Source organism: Amblyomma mixtum, chromosome 9, assembly GCF_055824585.1.
Source record: "Amblyomma mixtum isolate Tamu chromosome 9, ASM5582458v1, whole genome shotgun sequence".
Taxonomy (NCBI): Eukaryota; Metazoa; Arthropoda; class Arachnida; order Ixodida; family Ixodidae; genus Amblyomma; species Amblyomma mixtum.
In genome coordinates this window covers 108966945-108984635 of record NC_143020.1, presented here as the reverse complement: position 1 = coordinate 108984635, position 17691 = coordinate 108966945, and the positions used below count along the sequence as shown (strand labels likewise).

The window sequence follows — 17691 nt, the reverse complement described above, 5'->3', positions numbered from 1 at the left end:
AAAAGCACTTTTTATTTTCGTAATAGTTTATGATCATTTGAGGACAACGCAAAGGATGAAAAAGTAGGCTGACGTGAAAAGGTATGTTTAATCGGGTGAAGTGTGCCTACTGTTAAAAGGAGTGCCATACTTCGTGCGGTAGCGAAGAGGTGTGATTCTTCTCAGCAATAAGTTCCGCTTCCTATTCTAGAGCCACGACAACGTAGTACATACATCAATCTTTTCAGGAATAAACCGACACTCTTCTTATTTTTGCTTTTACATTTTAATATATCGATGCGGTGTGTAAATAGCATCGGCGAAATAAAAAGGCCGAAAGGTGTGAGAGAGAGAGGAGATGCGGCACTCAGAAAATTTCGGGGGGGGGGGGGGGGGGGGTGCTCTGGCACTGACCCCGCAATGTGCAATATTCGCAACATTCGCAACATTCGCAATATCCACAATATTCGCAATGTGCTTTCCTTCACTGTTTATGCTCTAGTGATATAATGGTATAACGTTCCAAGGCGCCCGTTCAAGTGAGCGCGGTTTCATCGATAACCTGCCTTATTCCGTTGCCGTCTCTCCTATCGGGGTGAATAGGTGACGTTGCACTTGCATGAAGCAGCCTGAAAAAAGTCAGTCGAGCGCGGTAGGGCGAGAGCCTAAAACTTAGGTGAAACAATGCGATCGCCGCCTAAAAAAAAAGAAACAAAGGTTTTTGCTGTAGCCTCAGATGGAACACGTGCGAAGTAAGGCAAAAGATAAGGTCACACCCGCTTGTTCTCGGCACGGCGGGCGAGAATTCGCGAGATTAGGCCTAAGTCTACCGGGCAGTAGCGATGCGGCGGCAGCATGGCCGCGCCCTTTCAGTGGTGCTCGGGTGTAATTATCTTAATTATTGGTGACGTTGTTGGAAACTGACCTTGACTGAGTGAACTAATGAAACCCTTCCTGCCTCGCTCGTCGAACTGTGATGTCTCCTGAAGCCCTGCATTAATTGGGGCCTTGAAACTATTGTCAAGTTAGAGTCGGACCAGAATTGAAGAACCCAGCTATTACCGCGGCGCCTGACAACGTCGTGTTTGTGCCACCTGTTCGCCTGTCCATCGCTAAACACGGCGGATAACCTCTTCAATCACGAAACAACGAACTTCTGCAAAGGTGCCACTGCTGCCAGCCAGTCAACGAAGTGCGGTGTTTTCGGCGTCGCCCCTTCAAAGGGGGAACTCGGCTTGCATGGACGATGCCTTCCCAAAGCTTCATCCGCGGCAGCAAGAACGGTAAGTGCGATTACAATCGGTCCGTTCTGCTACTCGCACTGCTGGATTCGCGAGTTTTGCAATACTCGAGCTTCTGTTAGCGTAGAAAATGCGCTGAACGCACTTACGAAGATAGCGTAACAACTTTTATCCGGAGTGATTTCTGGCGCCAGTCGCAGAAGCACAGCTAGCTGTAAGCAGGGATAGGCAACATGCGATCATGTGTAGCTGAGGGGTGATCGCGTGTCTGTTGTTGGTCTAGAGGTTAGGGCACAGCTGCAAGCAACGATAGGCAGCACGCAGTGATGTGTAGCTGAGAGGTGATCGCTGATCTAGAAGTCAAAGGCACGCCCTGAGACGAGCGTCTCTTCTAGAAAGCAGGGAGGGAAGTAAGCACCGAAGTTGTCGCTCAGCGATTACTGCAGATTAAGGAATTAGAAGCACTGTTTTTCCCGGTACCACAGGGATGGAACTTTCGTACCAGTGGGTTTAAGCATTCTCCTTTAGGAGAGAAAAGGAAATGTGGGGAGGTTAGCTGGAAGAGTACACCGGATCGATACCCCGCACTGGAGGAAATGGATGAGAGGATGTCAAGGTGCACGAGAAACGGTAAAGCGCTGTTCTCTAAAGAATGAAAGAGCCGTTCCACTTCGTAACACCTTAGAAGCCTTCATTTTTTAGGTGATAGAAAGGCACGAGATTGGCTAGCATCGGCCCGAATGCTCCGTCTTTTGCATCGATTGCACTGGCACGCATATATTGACGAGGGGGCCCGAAGTTTCGCCGAGACTTCAGCCCACTCAAGTTGCGCTACTATGAACTATGTCGAGGGCATTTTGTTGGCACTGTGTGGAGGGGGGTGGGCATTTTGCTGAACTGCGTGGAGGGCATTGTGCTGCCGGCTGCCTGCCTCAGCTTGATGTGCCGCTCTGCGTTCGCACAACAGAGTACGCGGCCCTGTAATTAGCCACAATGTGTACGCAGAAGCAGAAAACCTTCGCAACGTTGTCGCAAAAAAGCCCTTGGCGTGAAATTCCCAACTATTCGGCTCCGGCATACATGATCGTATCGCACAGATCTTCATTAACTCGTCGCGTTCTTTTATTTTTGATACCTTTTGATCGGCCACAACAAGAAGTAGGACCAGATTCATGCCAAGCTGTCGCAGACACGATGCGCTGCCAAGTTCCAATGCTATCGGGATTTGTTCGCCTATCTACGTGGCGGTTTGTTGCGATTATCTTTACAGTCACCATTCAGGTTCATCACCGCCGACGCGCGGCCTTAGCAATCGTCTTTCACCAGGACTCGCGTATGCGCGCCAGACGTGATTAGAAGGCTGGCGAAATATCGCAGTTTTGAAGCGAAAAGCTTCACTACCCGCACTACAGCCGCGCTTAGCGTGAGCCGTCGGAGCCAAGATTTGCCGCAGCTGCGCATGCGCGAAACCGAGCGACGTCACGCGCGGCGCAGGTGGCCGCAGCCGCCGCCGCGCCGACTCCGCCGCCTGACCGTTCGGCGCAGCCGCGCGCTACTGCGCATGTGCGCCGCCTCCTCACCGCCGCTACTACTGCGCGCTCGCCTCCTCGACACCGTTTGACCTTTCGCTGCAGCCGCGTGTTTACCACAGTTACTACGTACGCGCAAGGAGGGCTATATAACGCGCTTGCCTACACCGTTATCGTGGTGCTCCCAGTGCATTGTGCGCGAACTGCGACAGCCATGACGTCAAGCAAAGCATAACTGCAGCTTTTCGCTTGTATATCCAGGCTTAACCAGAGCTAAGCCACTGCCATTTTTTTTTCACTTATGATTTCGCAATGTTAGAAACTGTTCGCAGAGAAGTATGTATACGGGCTTTGCCAAAAACACCATATATGTTTCACCTAAGATGTTCAGCAATTTTTTAATATGGGCTTTTTCAGTTAGAAGAGTGCTTTTTATCTGCATAGCATTGTCAGCGGTATAGCTCATCAGAGTACTGCTAAAACATGCTAACTTGTAGGCTGGTTAACTAAACTTTGCAGTTGTTCAGTTTTATTTAGTGAGATGCGTGAAATCCTTCGTGAGTAATATCCATGCCAGTTTTTAGAATTTCGAAAACGCATTTACTTTCGCCCCGCCACGGTGGCTCAGTGGTTACGGCGCTCGGCTGCTGACCCGAAAGACGCGGGTTCGATCCCGGCCGCGGAGGCCGAATTTCGATGAAGGCGAAATTCTAGAGGTCCGTGTGCTGTGCGATGTCAGTGCACGTTAAAGAACCCCAGGTGGTCGAAATTTCCGGAGCCCTTCACTAAGGCGTCCCTCATAGCCTAAGTTTCTTCGGGACGTTAAACCCCAATAAACCAATAAACCAAGCCAAAAGCATTTACTTTCGGTGCTGTGAGCCAACAATTTTGCCTACGTCGCGTCAAAATACACGCGCTCTCGAAAAGCTTGCAGGCGAAGCAACCCCTGCAGTGCTCGTAACTCGTCCAAATAGCCAAAATATGTTGGGCCATAGCGCGGAGAGTAGCTGCGTTTCAATTCTAAAAACTGATATTCATATTATTTGCGCTGGGCCACATGCCTATCAGTAAATAAGGAGACTAACAGTAATAATTAAAAGTTCACTATTTTATATCAGTTACCATCCTACTAGTTAGTAGTTCTTAACTGTATTCTGATGCGCTACACTGCGGACAATGCTGTGCTGAAAAAGCGCTCGTGTAGCTCAAAAAGCCCATTTCCAAAACTCGCAGGTCTTCTTAAGTGAAAAACTCGGTATGTAGTACAGCCTGCCTAGTTCGAATCCGGGCCATGCACCGTGGCTCGCTTTGGCGGTCCAAATCTGTCTGCTGTGAGGCGAACTGTTGCTCACCTGTCCGGGACTTCCCAGAGTGCTATAGACAGCCCCAGTACATGACATATAAACAAACTTTTTTTGGCTGTTTTCCTACAGCGGTTGCATAGTCCAGCGCAACATGAAGGTTCACTGTCGCTTAGGCCGAAAGGCACCAACAACTTTTTACTGGTGTAAGGTTCGTTTACTCGCCAGCCAATAATAAAAATGGCGGTACAGTGTTGAGAAACCTAATGACTAGCTGTGCTGATGTGTGCTGTACTCAGCCTTCTTGAGGCATTGCACAGCGTTAGAGTACTTTATTTTAGGTGAATTAGGCCCGAAGTGATCGCCTGCAAATCGCCAGACTACGTATTATCGTGCTCAGCATGCAGTTCAGCGCCTGCATTCGACGTCGACCATGCAGCGGTATGCGCTACGCGGTCGCAAGGTTAGTTGGTGGAGCGTTGTCTAGGAAAAAGTAAATATAGCTGTAATTTAAACGTACACTGAATAGTAATCTGAACTCGTCTTTTTACCGCGGGAACTCGATCTACACGTTCTAGGAATTCTTAGAAATTTCGAATTATAGTCCTGTGCGACCGATTTCCTCAATTTAAATCGAATTAAACTTCCGTCTCCCGCCTTTTTTTGAACTCGCCGCAGACGGTAGGAGGAGTCAACCGATATTTCAACCAGTTCCGTGGCGGCTTGCCGCTCGGCGGAATGATACGTACCGGTCGGCGAAAGCATAGAGTCCGCGCGTATTTTTATTTCTGTGGGCCTAATTTGCGGCTATGTAGCCTCTGGCTGGAGTAATTTATTCACGGCAACCTAAAAAACAAAATACAAGCGAAAGCGAAGCCGCCACACGACCGCCTGAAAGGCACTTCACGCGTTAGTTGACTCCTCCTACCGTCTGCGGCGAGTTCAAAAAAAGGTGGGAGCCGGGACGTTTAATCCAATTTAAATTACGGAAATCGGTCGCACAGGACAATAATTCGAAGTTTCCATGAATGCTCGGAACGTGTAGATCGAGTTCCCGCGCTAAAAAGGCTAGCTTCGATTACTCTTCGGTGCACCTTTAACACACACCACACAGAAAGACTGACGGGACGGGACGGGCTCCGAACGACAGCGCCCGTCCTGTCCGCCTTTCTGTGTGCTGTGTGTTAAATTAGCCCTGTTTTTACATTTTGTTAGATAGACACCGCTTGAATGTGTCGTGATGGACACTGCAGAAGACCATGCACTTTCTAGTACCAGCTGCGTGTATAACTTTCCGACACCGCCGGGCGACCGCTGCTTTGTGATTGGAGCTCCGCCTATAACTTGAGTATTTCAAGACATAGTGAGCGCCATGGTGTCCGTTCATGGCGTCTGTGGCAACAGTGTTCAGAGTTTCGCTTGAACAGCGTGGGATCCCCACGACTGTATGGTACACGAGTCACTGTCGCTGCTATGTCGACTTTCTTTCGATTATCCCAGGCAAAAATTAATTCACCCAAGAAATGGTTTGCTTTGGAAGTCACATTTACAGACCTGCCTGCATTTTGTAACCGTTACGTAACTCTATGCTGAGCCACGTTGCAAACTTTACTACGTTTTCTGGCGTGCAGGGGCTTGTCAGTTCTGGTGAATGACCGTGACGTTTTCTCTTTACCCCAAAGTCAGTTTTTTCAGTGCTTCGGCAGTAGACGGATCAGTACCGAGGCACTTGATCGTCATTACCTATGGCGTCCTAAAAATCACCCTCAGTTCCCTCTGCCTGCCAGGTAGCACCGAAGCATTAGACCAATGTGCCCTTTTTTATTTGGTCAAACGTTAAGTTTTCTTAATGACCTTTTTTAATAATTTCTTTACGTTACAGATGAACATCCTAGTAAACTTTTTCTAACATTAATTAAACATTATAACAACGTAAATGTAATATTGTCGAAAATAATGAAGCAACCCTGCACTAGTATGCAGGCCCACCATTGTGACAATTTAATCAACGCTTTGCAAGGACCAGCAACGAAGGCGACACTTCGTCTCCACAGTAGAGCACAACATGCGACTAGAATGTACTTACCTCCGAAAGCATGCAGTGGAGTCAAGCTTACACGCCCATTACTGAGAGGTGTCCCATGAGTGGTAGTAGCGAAAGGATAATAAGCAGTTTAACAAAATAATCTGCTTGAGCATGTTACCTATGGCGGGCACAATCTAAGAGATTTAGTTGCGCGAAGCACTGCTAGTTGAAAAACATGTTTACTGTAAAATTAGTGGAGAGTGTTCCGGGACTCGGTGCTAGAAATATATCTGCAGTGTTTTATAGTTATGATTCAAATACAATAATGTTTAATAAACAATAAGGAGACATTGCTGACTTGGAACGTTAAATATATGTTTATGCTGCAGCGTTTACCATCATTTGTTCATTTTTAACATTATAACAAGAGTTGAAAGCCAGGATTGGAATAATATTTATGTTCAGTGTTAAACTAATTTTTATGTGTAACATATAAACTTAAATATTAATTTCTAACAGTTAATGCAACGTTTCAATGTAACAATGTTACTGAACTTGCATAAATTTTTCATAAGATTGTTCTAATTTTCCGTGCTACCTGGGCGTGGCCAGCATATCGCCTTTGACACGTGTGGGGATGTGGGAGGGACAGCTTTATTTTAACAAAAAGGATCCTATGTTCTTGACCAAGAGTCCAGGCGTCTGTGCTTCACTGAGAACTCTGTACACTTGCCATGATTGGCTAGCTGGTTGAGCAACTAGCAGAATGTCATTCCATGAGGAGGCGGACCGGTTGGGTATGGGGGACCTGCCATCGGTTGGGGGCATTCCCACACCGTGTACTGTGCGATGTCAGTGCGCGTTAAAGAACCCCAGGTGGTCGAAATTTCCGGAGCCCTCCACTACGGCGTCCCTCATAGCCTGAGGCGCTTTGGGACGTTAAGCCCCCATAAAACGTCCCACAGGTTGTGTATGAGGGTGCCTTGGCCGCCCCACATGTTGAGCAGAGTAGGGAGGTCAAGGTGGGGTGGTGGCGATGAAGGAGGTGCGATGAATGTCTGCAGTTGCCGCCAGACTGCACTGTATTTTGAATTTCGTGTACGGTGAGGTGGTGGGAGGGTAAGCGCCTGTTTTTGTAATAAGTGGTTTTTTTTATGTGAGAAGAGCCCGAGAGGATTCCTGCGTGGGTTTGGGTGTCCCATCTTCTTGGGGCCTGAAGGATAGTTCTCGAGTCAGCGTATGAACACGCTGGTTACCGGGGATCGATACTTACCCAGGAACCCACGTGAGGGTTATCTCTTGGGTAAGCGTATGTCCTGTTGCGAGAATGCGTCGGGCGATTGACGTGATAACGCTTTGCTGAGTGACGGTACACAGCTTTGGAGACGGTGGAGATATCCGTTATGTTGGGATCTTGTGCATAGTGTATAAGCACCAAGCCCATGGCCGCGCCTTCAGCCTCCGTGGGGAAGGTGGCTGCGGCCCCGATGGTGCCATCCTCGATAGTAGGCGGGGACAGCGGCATAATAGCCCGGTAGGGTGCGTTGTGCCGCGTTTACATACATGTCGGGTCTGCCTCTGTAGTGCTTGTTGTAATACTAGGCTCGTGCCTGGCGTCTGGCCCCGTGTAGCTCGGGGCTCATATTTCTGGGTAGAGGTTTGATGCGCATTGGACCCTGGATGTCAGGTGCAATGATTTGATAGTTGGGGGCAGGTGAGCAGGTAGATTGGAGCCTGGCGAAGATGCCGTAAGAGATGTTGGCCGGTTTCTGTGCGGGTTAGTTGAAGTATCTGGTTGTCTCGTTTGGCTTCGTGGAGTTCCGAGATAGTTTTGTAGGTGCCCGTTGAGAGTAGTGATTTGTGCTAAGCGACTGTGGTAGGCGGAGCGTTGATATTATTGCCTTTCTAATAAAAGCATCAGCTTTGTCTTGTGAGAAAGCGGTAAGGAACGTGAAAAGTCGTGTCTGGTGATGAGGGCGTCTGTCATATTAAAGGTTTCCCTCTCCGACAGTCCATGGTTGCATGTGGCTACACTGTGGACAAGACCCTCGATTTGTTTGGTTCGCTTCTCTAGGAGTTGTACAGGGAAGGTTGCATCCAAAGTGTCCTGTATGTGCAGTCCAAGGACCTATGGAGTCAAGGACGTTGGAGTCCTAGGAGTCTATTGACCAACTCCAGGGGACCAGCGGTATGTGGTCGTCGTACATTCGGAGGTGCATGCGTGGATCCCGGGGAAGTGGTCTGATCATCAGCAGTTCCGATTGGAGCGGGGAGCACATAAGGCCCATATTGGTCAGGTTCGAGGTGATGATATCAACTGCCAATTGTAAGGTGTCTTGCGCCTCTCCTGTGGAGCCTTCAGTCGTTGATGTCGGCGTATATTGCCGAGTGGAGGTCAGGTATGTTGGTCAGTTGTTTGGCCAGCGGGGCTAGAGTTACATTAAATAAGAGGGGGGAGAGAAGAGCTCCTTGTGGAGTGCCCCGGTTGGGGAGGGAGAACGGAGGTGACGGTATAGTGCCGAGTTGGATCTGGGCCGTTGATTGTGTCTTATTAAGAAGGCTTGGATGTAGCGCCACATTTGCGAAGGTTATGTTCGTGGCTAGTATTGTTTCTGGCTACTTTAACTATCTTATCCATATTTTTATTTATTTTATTTACATGATACTGGAGACCTTTTTGGTCCAAGCAGGGAGGCAAAAGCAAATTGTACAAGAAATTGTTACAGAGCATTGAACAAATGCAGCTTACGTACATACATATGTTTAAAATTCATGCATGCAGCTATAAAAGCACTCCGAGATACATCTTCGTCAGATCTAAAATAGTCACAAATGCAAGTTTCAGAAGGGCATTTTGAGTGGTTAAAAGATATATATTGCTAATGACATTTCCCTCTTTGTCTCTTAGCGCATACATCTAGTATCTACCTATGAGTAGTTTTTTCTTCACTGCTTTTAGGCTACCTCCGTTCCACACCTACCTTTATTCCTTCCTTTGCGGCGCTTTTCGGGTTGTCCGCCGAGATGTGTGATGCAGTTACTGCATCATTTCCTTTCCTTAGAACCAATTCTCAAACTAATTTTGTTTTCTTCAGGGATCGGCTTAAAACCTCGAAGTCCGTCTCAAATACAGGAAGCATCCAGTAGCAGCCGGCCTCAACACGATTGATTCCTTGTTGCGTGCTGCCCCTTTCCATGTTGATCGTATTATTAACTCTTCCTCAAAACACATTAAAAAAAGTAATCAAATCAGTTCCAAAATACGATGCACAGAGCGATCTCCACAAAAGCGATTGGCTCTCCGAAGCGCGCGTCCCGCCCTACAACTTTGATAGGGCACACTACACTCTCTCTTAAAATTAAAAAGAAAACAAACTAAACTGACCCCGGAGTTGAGTTCTACACGGGTCTATCCGGCGCCTTCCTAGAACACATTGAAGTATGACCTCCCGAGCGTTTCCCACGCTTAAGACGTTGCCGTAAACCGGAAGGGTCACTGTCGTGCGATCTCCCCTTCGGAGTGGGGGGGGGGGGGGGGGGGGGGCGATTTGTAGTTGGCCGTTTGCGATCTGCTGTCGCTTGCCGTTCCGATCTTCTTTCTTAGAACTGTCCTATCTCCTACTCTCTTCTTGGTTTTTCCTTTTTTCCCGGCGGCGAGGGCTAACATTGTGTGGCGGACGACCCTGTTTCGCGCCATATTAGGTTACAGTGGTGGTGCGCAGTTGGCGTGCGTAGGGCTTTTTAAGGGCTCCTGTCCAGTCCCCATGTTGGGCTCCGCGGTCGGCGGCTGGCGCCTTTGTTGAACACCAAAACTTTTTTATGGCTTCTCATTTTTTAACGCCGATCTCCGCTGCAAAAGAGGGCGCACCGAGACAGCAAAATTCTTCCCAAATAACCAAAACAGCTTAGAACGGTTCCACGAAGTGCACTCTGAACACGCAGAGAAGAACGGCTAGATGCATTACACCATTTCTTGTCACCAGAACTTTCACAGATAGCATAGGCCAGGGCTATAAGATAAAAAAACCAGCAAACGGTGACCTCCTACTAGTAATCCTGTACAACCACCAGCACGAAAAGTAAGCAGAAGTCACCTCTTTTGGAGACACACCTGTGACACTCAACCCACCCCGATCCTTGAACACAGTGCGAGGAGTTAACGCAGACGACGGCCTTAGGCATGTAACAGAAGTACTTCTTGAAGGACTAGAGGAACAAAACGTGACTAACGTGTAGAGAATAAAAATGAGGAGAGGCGACCAAGAAATAGCCACGAAACACATCATCCTGACTTTCGCATCAAGCATATACTCCCAGAATCCGTAGAAATCGGCTGTATGAAACTTCACTTCGGGCAGTACATACCAAACCCACGACGTTGCTTTCAGTGCCAACGGTATGGCGACAGCTCTCAGAGCTGCCGAAGCCAACTGACTTGCGCGAAGCATGCTTCACACGAACATGATTCTGATAACTGTACACTTGAACCACATCTGTGCGTAAATCGTGAGGGCAGCCATCCGACGTACTCATGTGCATGCCTAATAGCGATATGCGAAATACGCAGCGCCAACTCTCGCCGCTCCGAGAACCAAGTCCTCCGTGTTGGTTCCGTACAGAAAACGAAACCGCGGCCCAGCGTTTCGTTAAAACGGCTGCGCTTCGTTTGAAAAGTGAAATGCCGATGGGCTTTTACGCTACGGTGTCCACTATACAAAGAAACTACGATGCGTGCCAGAACCTGGTGTGTTCTAGCTTGTCGCTTTTCTATTTCTTTTACTCTGTCCCAACGTTCTCCAAATGCCATGCGATCGAGGTACAAACTTAGGCTCTAAGCACGAAAACATTCTAAAAAAACAATAATATCTTCCACCGCAACCGAGAGCAGGTTAGCAGACGTTCGGATGGCGTTCCCATCATCGTTAAAAATGGAGTTGCATTTCGCGAACACAAGCTTAAAACTAGATTAGAAACTGTGGCAGCCATCCTACAAACATTTAAAACATTTACGGTATGCTGCGTGCACTTGGAGCGACATGTTAATCTAAGCAATCATGAATTAAAAGACCTTTTGGAGCAGCACCCAGAGCCATATCTAATATCTGGAGATATTAACGCGCACTCCAGCTTTCAGGGTACTGACAAAACTGACACTAGAGGACAATTCATTGAGGATGTGATACTGTGTAATGACCTTTATCTATTAAACACTGGAAAACCAACCTGTTGTTCTCCTAGCTCAGGACAAATGAGCTGTATAGATTTATCTTTTAGTTCGCCATCTATTTTTAGATACAAAATGGGATGACCTAGATAACCCACATGGAAGTGATCATCTGCCTATACTAATCAACATCTTCACTAGAAGTCACTCCACCAAAATCATGACGTTGGAAGCTGCATCTCGTCTACAGGGCACTGTTCCGAGAAAAGGCCAGCCTAGAAAAAAATAGTTACCGACAACCTCAGTTTTAGACAACCTTAACGAACTTTTCACGACGTGTACTATTACCGCTGCGCGCCTAGTCATCCCTCAGTCCTCTGGAGTAGTAAAACAGAGTAAAAAAGTATTGCATACAAGAACGTAGGGAAGCTAAAAAGATAGAAAAGAATGCTTGGGGATTTTCCCGTATGTATGCAACGCAGGATAATTGAACAAACTTTGGTTTGGTTTGGTTTATGGGGTTTAACGTCCCAAAGCGACTGAGGCTATGAGAGACGCCGTAGTGGAGGGCTCCGGAAATTGGGACCACCTGGGGTTCTTTAACGTTCACTGACATCGCACAGTACACGGGTCTGTTAAGAAGGCGAGAGCGAAAGACCGATGTATCCGTCACAGTGCCGCAAAAACTTCTCGGAAAAATTATGTGTCGTCATAAACAGCTCAACAACATTAAAACACATATGGGAGAAAGCTCTAAAGATAAATGGCAGCTATTCCCAATTCACAGTTCGCCTTCTGACAGCCCCTGCTGTACAGACAGATATAGAACAGGAAAGCATTTGTGGTGAATACTTTTCTGCAGTTTCCAGTTCGTCAAAGTACACAGAAACAGTCCTAAAATACAAAAACACAGCTGAAAAACACACTGACAACAAGTGGCAGCACAAATGAACCTTGCAATAGTTCAATCACGCTTCAAGAAATCCATGAACTAATTTCCACTGATAAAAAGGCTGCACCCGACCCATATGAAGTACTGTCTTTGTCAAAAGTAACCAGGCTGGATGGTTTGCTTCTAGCTCGTGCAGTGGAGCCCTTACGGCTTCCCTGAAGCTGTAATGGTCGTTAAAGGTAAGGACTGGGTGTCTTCTTACCTTCCAACATCTTTTGATCTTTAGGAAAGCCCCATGGGCTCCACTATACAAGCTAGAAGCAAACCATGCAGCCTGGTTACTTTTGACAAAGACGGTACATTATCAAATGCTAGCCTATCTCTCCAGATATGTCGTAGATATACTTTGAAGACTTTTTTGTAACAAATTTTGGGCATTGGGTAAAGTACCCGAAGCCTGGAGAAAAACTATTATTGTGCAGTTTCTTAAACCAGGAAAGCCACCAACCTCTCCTAACAATTATAGACCCATAGCAATTACCGGTTGCCTCTCAAAATACTTTGAAAGTGTCTTGAATATGAGATAAATTTTTGTCCTTCTATCCTCCGAACTTCTTGACATCCGTCAGTGTGGTTTTAAAAAGGGATGCTCCACTCCAGATCACCTAGTTCGTCTTGAAATGCTGTCCGGGAAGCTCTTGTACACAAACAACACTGCAGTCTCTTTTGATTTAGAGAAGGCATACGACACAACCTAGAGGTTCGGAATTATTCAAGACCTTGCCGAGCTTGGCATCCGAGGCAGAATGTTGACCTGCCTAAAAGACTTCTTATCTAACCGTTCATTCCATGTACGCCTAGGCTCAACCCTTTCGAGGAATTTCGTTAAGTAAAATGGATTACCACAGGGGCGTATTTTAAGCGTAACACTTTTTGTTGTAAAGGAGAACTCTGTTATTAAAATAATTGCAAGGTGCATTATGTATTCACTCTATGTAGACGTTCTTCAGATGGGCTGCACATCGTCCAATGTGCCAACAAGTGAAATAAACTGACAACATGGACAGACAGAAATGGTTTCCGCTTTTCTTTAGAGAAAACAGTGCCCATTTTTTTTTCTCTCTGAAACGAGGCTTAAAGGCAGATTCCACCCTACACCTGAACGAAACTGAGCTACCCGTAAAAGATCAACATAAATTTCTAGGCATAACGTATGACATAAAGCTCCCTTGCCAGCCTCTCATAAACGCGCTGAATAAGAAAGCCTTCCGATCCTTGAGCATACACAAAGTACCTTCAATGTGCTTCCATCTTCACTGCCGAATGTTACGCCATCTGTGCAGCCACTGAAAGAATACTAAACAAGAACCTCACAAATACATTATTTACACAGACTACATTAGCAGGGGGACGTAATTACGGCAGCTTTTAACACATACAGCTGTTCATTTAACAAAAAAAAAAGAACGAAAAAGCAAGAGAATCGCAGGTTTTCAGGTATAATCGGAGTGCTTCCCTTCGAGTCGTGAACAATATTTCCGTGTATTCTCGCTCCATACATATAAATAGTAAATATAAATATAATGAACTCTTATCTCCGCCCGCATAACCTAGTAGTAGTAGTAGTAGTACAAGACCTTTATTCGGCCATAATTTACAGGCCGAGCATGTCGACCGCCTGGGCGACCAGGAGTCGCTGTTCTGCCTCCCCTTCAGCGCAAAGCCAGTCGAGCCAGGTGGTGATGGATAAAGAAGGTGGGGGGTAGGAACCCGACTTCTGAGCAGCCGGGCAATAGAAGGGCAATGAGCCAGGTCCACATAGATACAGGGGCAGTTGGGACAGGAAGGGTCTGATCGATAGCGATAGAGAAAGAGGCGAGACGGGGTGATAGCTGCATTCATTTGGATGTGCCGAAGAAGGCCAGCCTCCGGCACCGTGAGCGATGGATGAGGGGCCTCTCCCTTGTTCTGGCTCGTAATTCCGGGAAGCTATCTCATGAGACTAAAGATCTGATTAAGAAACGGCAAAGCATGAGGACGTCTAACTCCATAGATAGAATAGAACTAATAGAGCTGTCGAAGTTAATAAATAAGCGCAAGGTAGCCGACATCAGGAAGTTTAACATGGAGAAAATCGAGCATGCTCTGAAGAGCGGAGGTAGCCTAAAAGCAGTGAAGAGAAATTCTAGGCATAGGTAAAAACCAGATTTATGCGATAAGAGACAAAGAGGGCAATGTCATTAGCAATAAGGATAAGATAGTTAAAGTAGCCAAACATTTCTTCACAAATCTATACAGTAGCGATTGCAATCAGAATGTTACTGAGAGAGGCAGTAGAGCACACCAATGGGACATCCCATCAGTAACAAAGGAGGAAGTAGAAAGCCTTAGGAGCAATGCCAAGAGGAAAAGCAGCTGCTGAGGATCAGATAACAGCAAAGGATGGAGGAGAGATTGTGCTCGAAAAACTAGCCACCCAGTATACGCAATGCCTTGTGACTTCGAGCGTACCTAGAGCTTGGAAAAACGCTAACATTATCTTAATTAATAAGAAAGGAGACGTCAGGGACTTAAAGAATTACAGACCGATCTGCTTATTGTCGGTTGCCTGCAAGGTATTTACTAAGGTAATCGCTAATAGGGTCAGGACAACCTTAGTCTTCAATCAACAAAATGATCAGGCAGGCTTTCGTAAAGGATACTCGACAATAGACCATATTCACGCAATCAGTCAGGTGATAGATAAATGCGCAGAATATAATCAACCCTATATATAGCCTTCATTGATTAGGAGAAAGTATTCGACTCAGTAGAAACCTCAGTAATCATGCAGGCATTGCAGAATCAGGGTGTAGAAAAGTGTTGTGTGAAAATATTGGAAGATATTTATAACGATTGCACACCTACCATAGTTCTCCATAAGGTCAGCAATGAAATTCTAATAAGGAAAGGTGTCAGGCAGGGAGATACGATCTCGCCAATGCTCTTCACTGCCTGCTTACAGGAGGTATTCCGGGGACTGGAATGAGAACAGTTGGGGAGAAGAGTTAATGGAGAATACCTGAGTAATCTGCGATTCACTGATGACATTGCCTTGCTAAGTCTCTGAAGAGATGAGCTGCAAAGCAGAACGGTAGGTCTTAAAATTAACATGCAGAAAACCAAAGTAATGTTCAACAGTCTGGCAAGGCAACAGCAGTTCGCAATTGGTAGCGAGGTGCTGGAAGTGGTAAGAGAATGGCTCTACTTAGTTAGGGCAGGTAGTGGCCGCTGATCCAGATCATGAGAGGGAAATAACTAGAAGAATAAGAATGGGGTGGAGCGCATATGGCACGTTCTCTCAGATCATGAATGGCAGTTTGCCGTTATCCCTCAAGAGAAATGTATATAACAGGTGTATCTTACCGGTACTCACCTATGGGGCAGAAACGTGGAGGCTAACAAAGAGAGTTCAGCTTAAGTTAAGGACAACGCAGCGAGCTAGGGAAAGAGAAATGATAGGTGTGACGTTAAGAGATTGGAAGCGGGCGGAGTGGGTGAGAGAAAAAACGGACGTTAATGATATCCTAGTTGCAATGAAGAGGAAGAAGTGGGCTTGGGAGGGCATGTAATGCGAAGGCAAGATAACCGCTGGTCCTTAAGGGTAACGGAGTGTATTCCAGGAGAAGACAAACGTAGCAGGGGGCGGCATAAAGTTAGGTGGGCGGGCATACGATGGCTGCAGCGGGCAAAGTACAGGGTTAATTGGAGAGACATGGGAGAGGCCTTTTCCCTGCAGTGGGCGCAGTCAGGCTGATGCTGATAGTGATGATAATGTCCCCGTGAATGTGTCCATAAAGTTGATTATTCATAGAAACGAATATCCGGGAAAAACAAGCCAATTTATTACGAAAAGAAGTTGGTGACGAGAGTTTGCCTCTGTGCATACCGAGGAGAGCATTATTATTCAATGCAGACAAAGCTGAGCTACGTGAAGGGCGTTCTCTCGGTCACCATTGTCCCAAAGATACTGAAGCGTTTTCTGTGGAGACCCAAGCCATGGCAGCACTCTTCGATGGCTAGATTTAATCCAAGTGTTTTTTGTTTTCTTCATAAGCGCACTAAATTCGCATGTGTACTCGCCACTCTTGCTCTTCATAGAAGCATTCAGTTCTATTCTTGATGATGACGATGAATTCTAATGGCGCAAGGCCATAAGAGGTCAAAGAGCGACACGGCACAAGGTTTTTTCGTTGCACAAGGTGGGGTCAAAGACCCATTTCCCAAGTATTTCACCCTAAAGAAGCCGAGCACCAGGCCAGGGGAATCTTGTGCCCATTGTATCGCCGGTGGGCATCCGGCGGCACTGGGGACATTCAGTTCCATTCTTCCGAACTTCATGCTGGCCATTGTAAGGCTTTCGACTGGCTTCGCATCGCCTTGACTAGACAGCTTCCAAAGAATTTTCTACATATTCATGAACAGCTTGCTTGGTTGAGATGTAGGATGTTCTGGCTGTTCAGAAAGAGTGGTAGCTAGTGTACTGACACCGTCGATGTGCATCAGTGGGTCGAAGTGCAACATCACAAGATAAGCTTACAATATTGTAAATAAACAAAAAAAAAACGAAGTTGTGCAGCTTGGTCTAGGCGAGTGGTTGCGTTCCTTTTTCCTCCGAGGAACGCCGCAGGTTGTTTTTAGCGTTGGTGGCGTCAGAGTTCAACTCCCTGGACGAGTGTTCGCGCCCTGCTCGTTTCCGGTGTCCCCGTATACCTCCCTATACTAGATGTGACCGTGGCCGGGGCACAAACAGGTGCTGAGTTTACGTAGCCACGAGCTCAGTGCCACGAGATCATCGCCGCGCGCATTCGTACCGCCTTGTTGACTTCAAAAGTGTGCCATCGGCATTCTCAGTTGACCCAAGTAACGAGCCCATCAGCCTGTATTCTGAGGTTTGTTCACCATTGCTGTAAATTTTCTGCGTGGACACGTCGACCTACGGAATGCGCTGTACGCCGCTTTAGCAGGCCACGAGACGACGTAACAGCTTGCTGCCTTTGAATACCCGCGCCTTGTGCATTCTTGCCTGCCCTCCGCTTGTTAGGGCGGTGACTGGAGAACAGAACAGTGGAGGGGCAACCCACAAGTAGGCGTGAAGTTATCAGCAGATCAGCTCAGGTCTCCTTGACGAGCCGTTAAAGGTTTCAGAGCCGCGGCCGGGCTGCAGCGGGGTGCTTTGAGGGCTCCGGATCCGTGGACCGTGCGAGTAACCCGAGAGACGCTTAGACAGCCAAGCTGCTCTGTTGATACTTATGACTTGGAGGCAAGTGCTGTCTCGCTTTTCGAAGAAATTACTGAGCGCTTCTCCCGAGTTCTGCATGTAGTAGAGGGCAAAGGCGTGGTCGTAGTTTCCTGCCTAGCCGAAGGCAAGGAAGCTGTAGGCGTTCATTCTCTCCCTTTTGCTTTTGGAAGAACCGCCGCACGGGAGACAGCAGCGAACGGATTGCTCATTTGGTCCAACCACGTGACAGCTATTGTTTTTTTTTTTCGAATATTTTATATTGGTTGTACGTAAACCTA

General features: G+C 47.1%; 1 protein-coding gene across 2 annotated transcripts in view; it reads left to right on the top strand.

Annotated features, from left to right (window-relative positions):
* The first annotated feature begins 504 nt into the window (after nt 1–504).
* LOC149330661 (uncharacterized) overlaps nt 505–17691 on the top strand; it is a 58312-nt gene continuing 41125 nt past the window's right edge. For both annotated transcript variants that reach the window (XM_089559918.1, XM_089559917.1), the window contains exon 1: nt 505–1262. In XM_089559918.1, coding sequence (XP_089416044.1) covers nt 1226–1262 — 37 coding nt within the window. In that variant the 5' untranslated portion in view covers nt 505–1225. The remainder of the gene's footprint in view (nt 1263–17691) is intronic.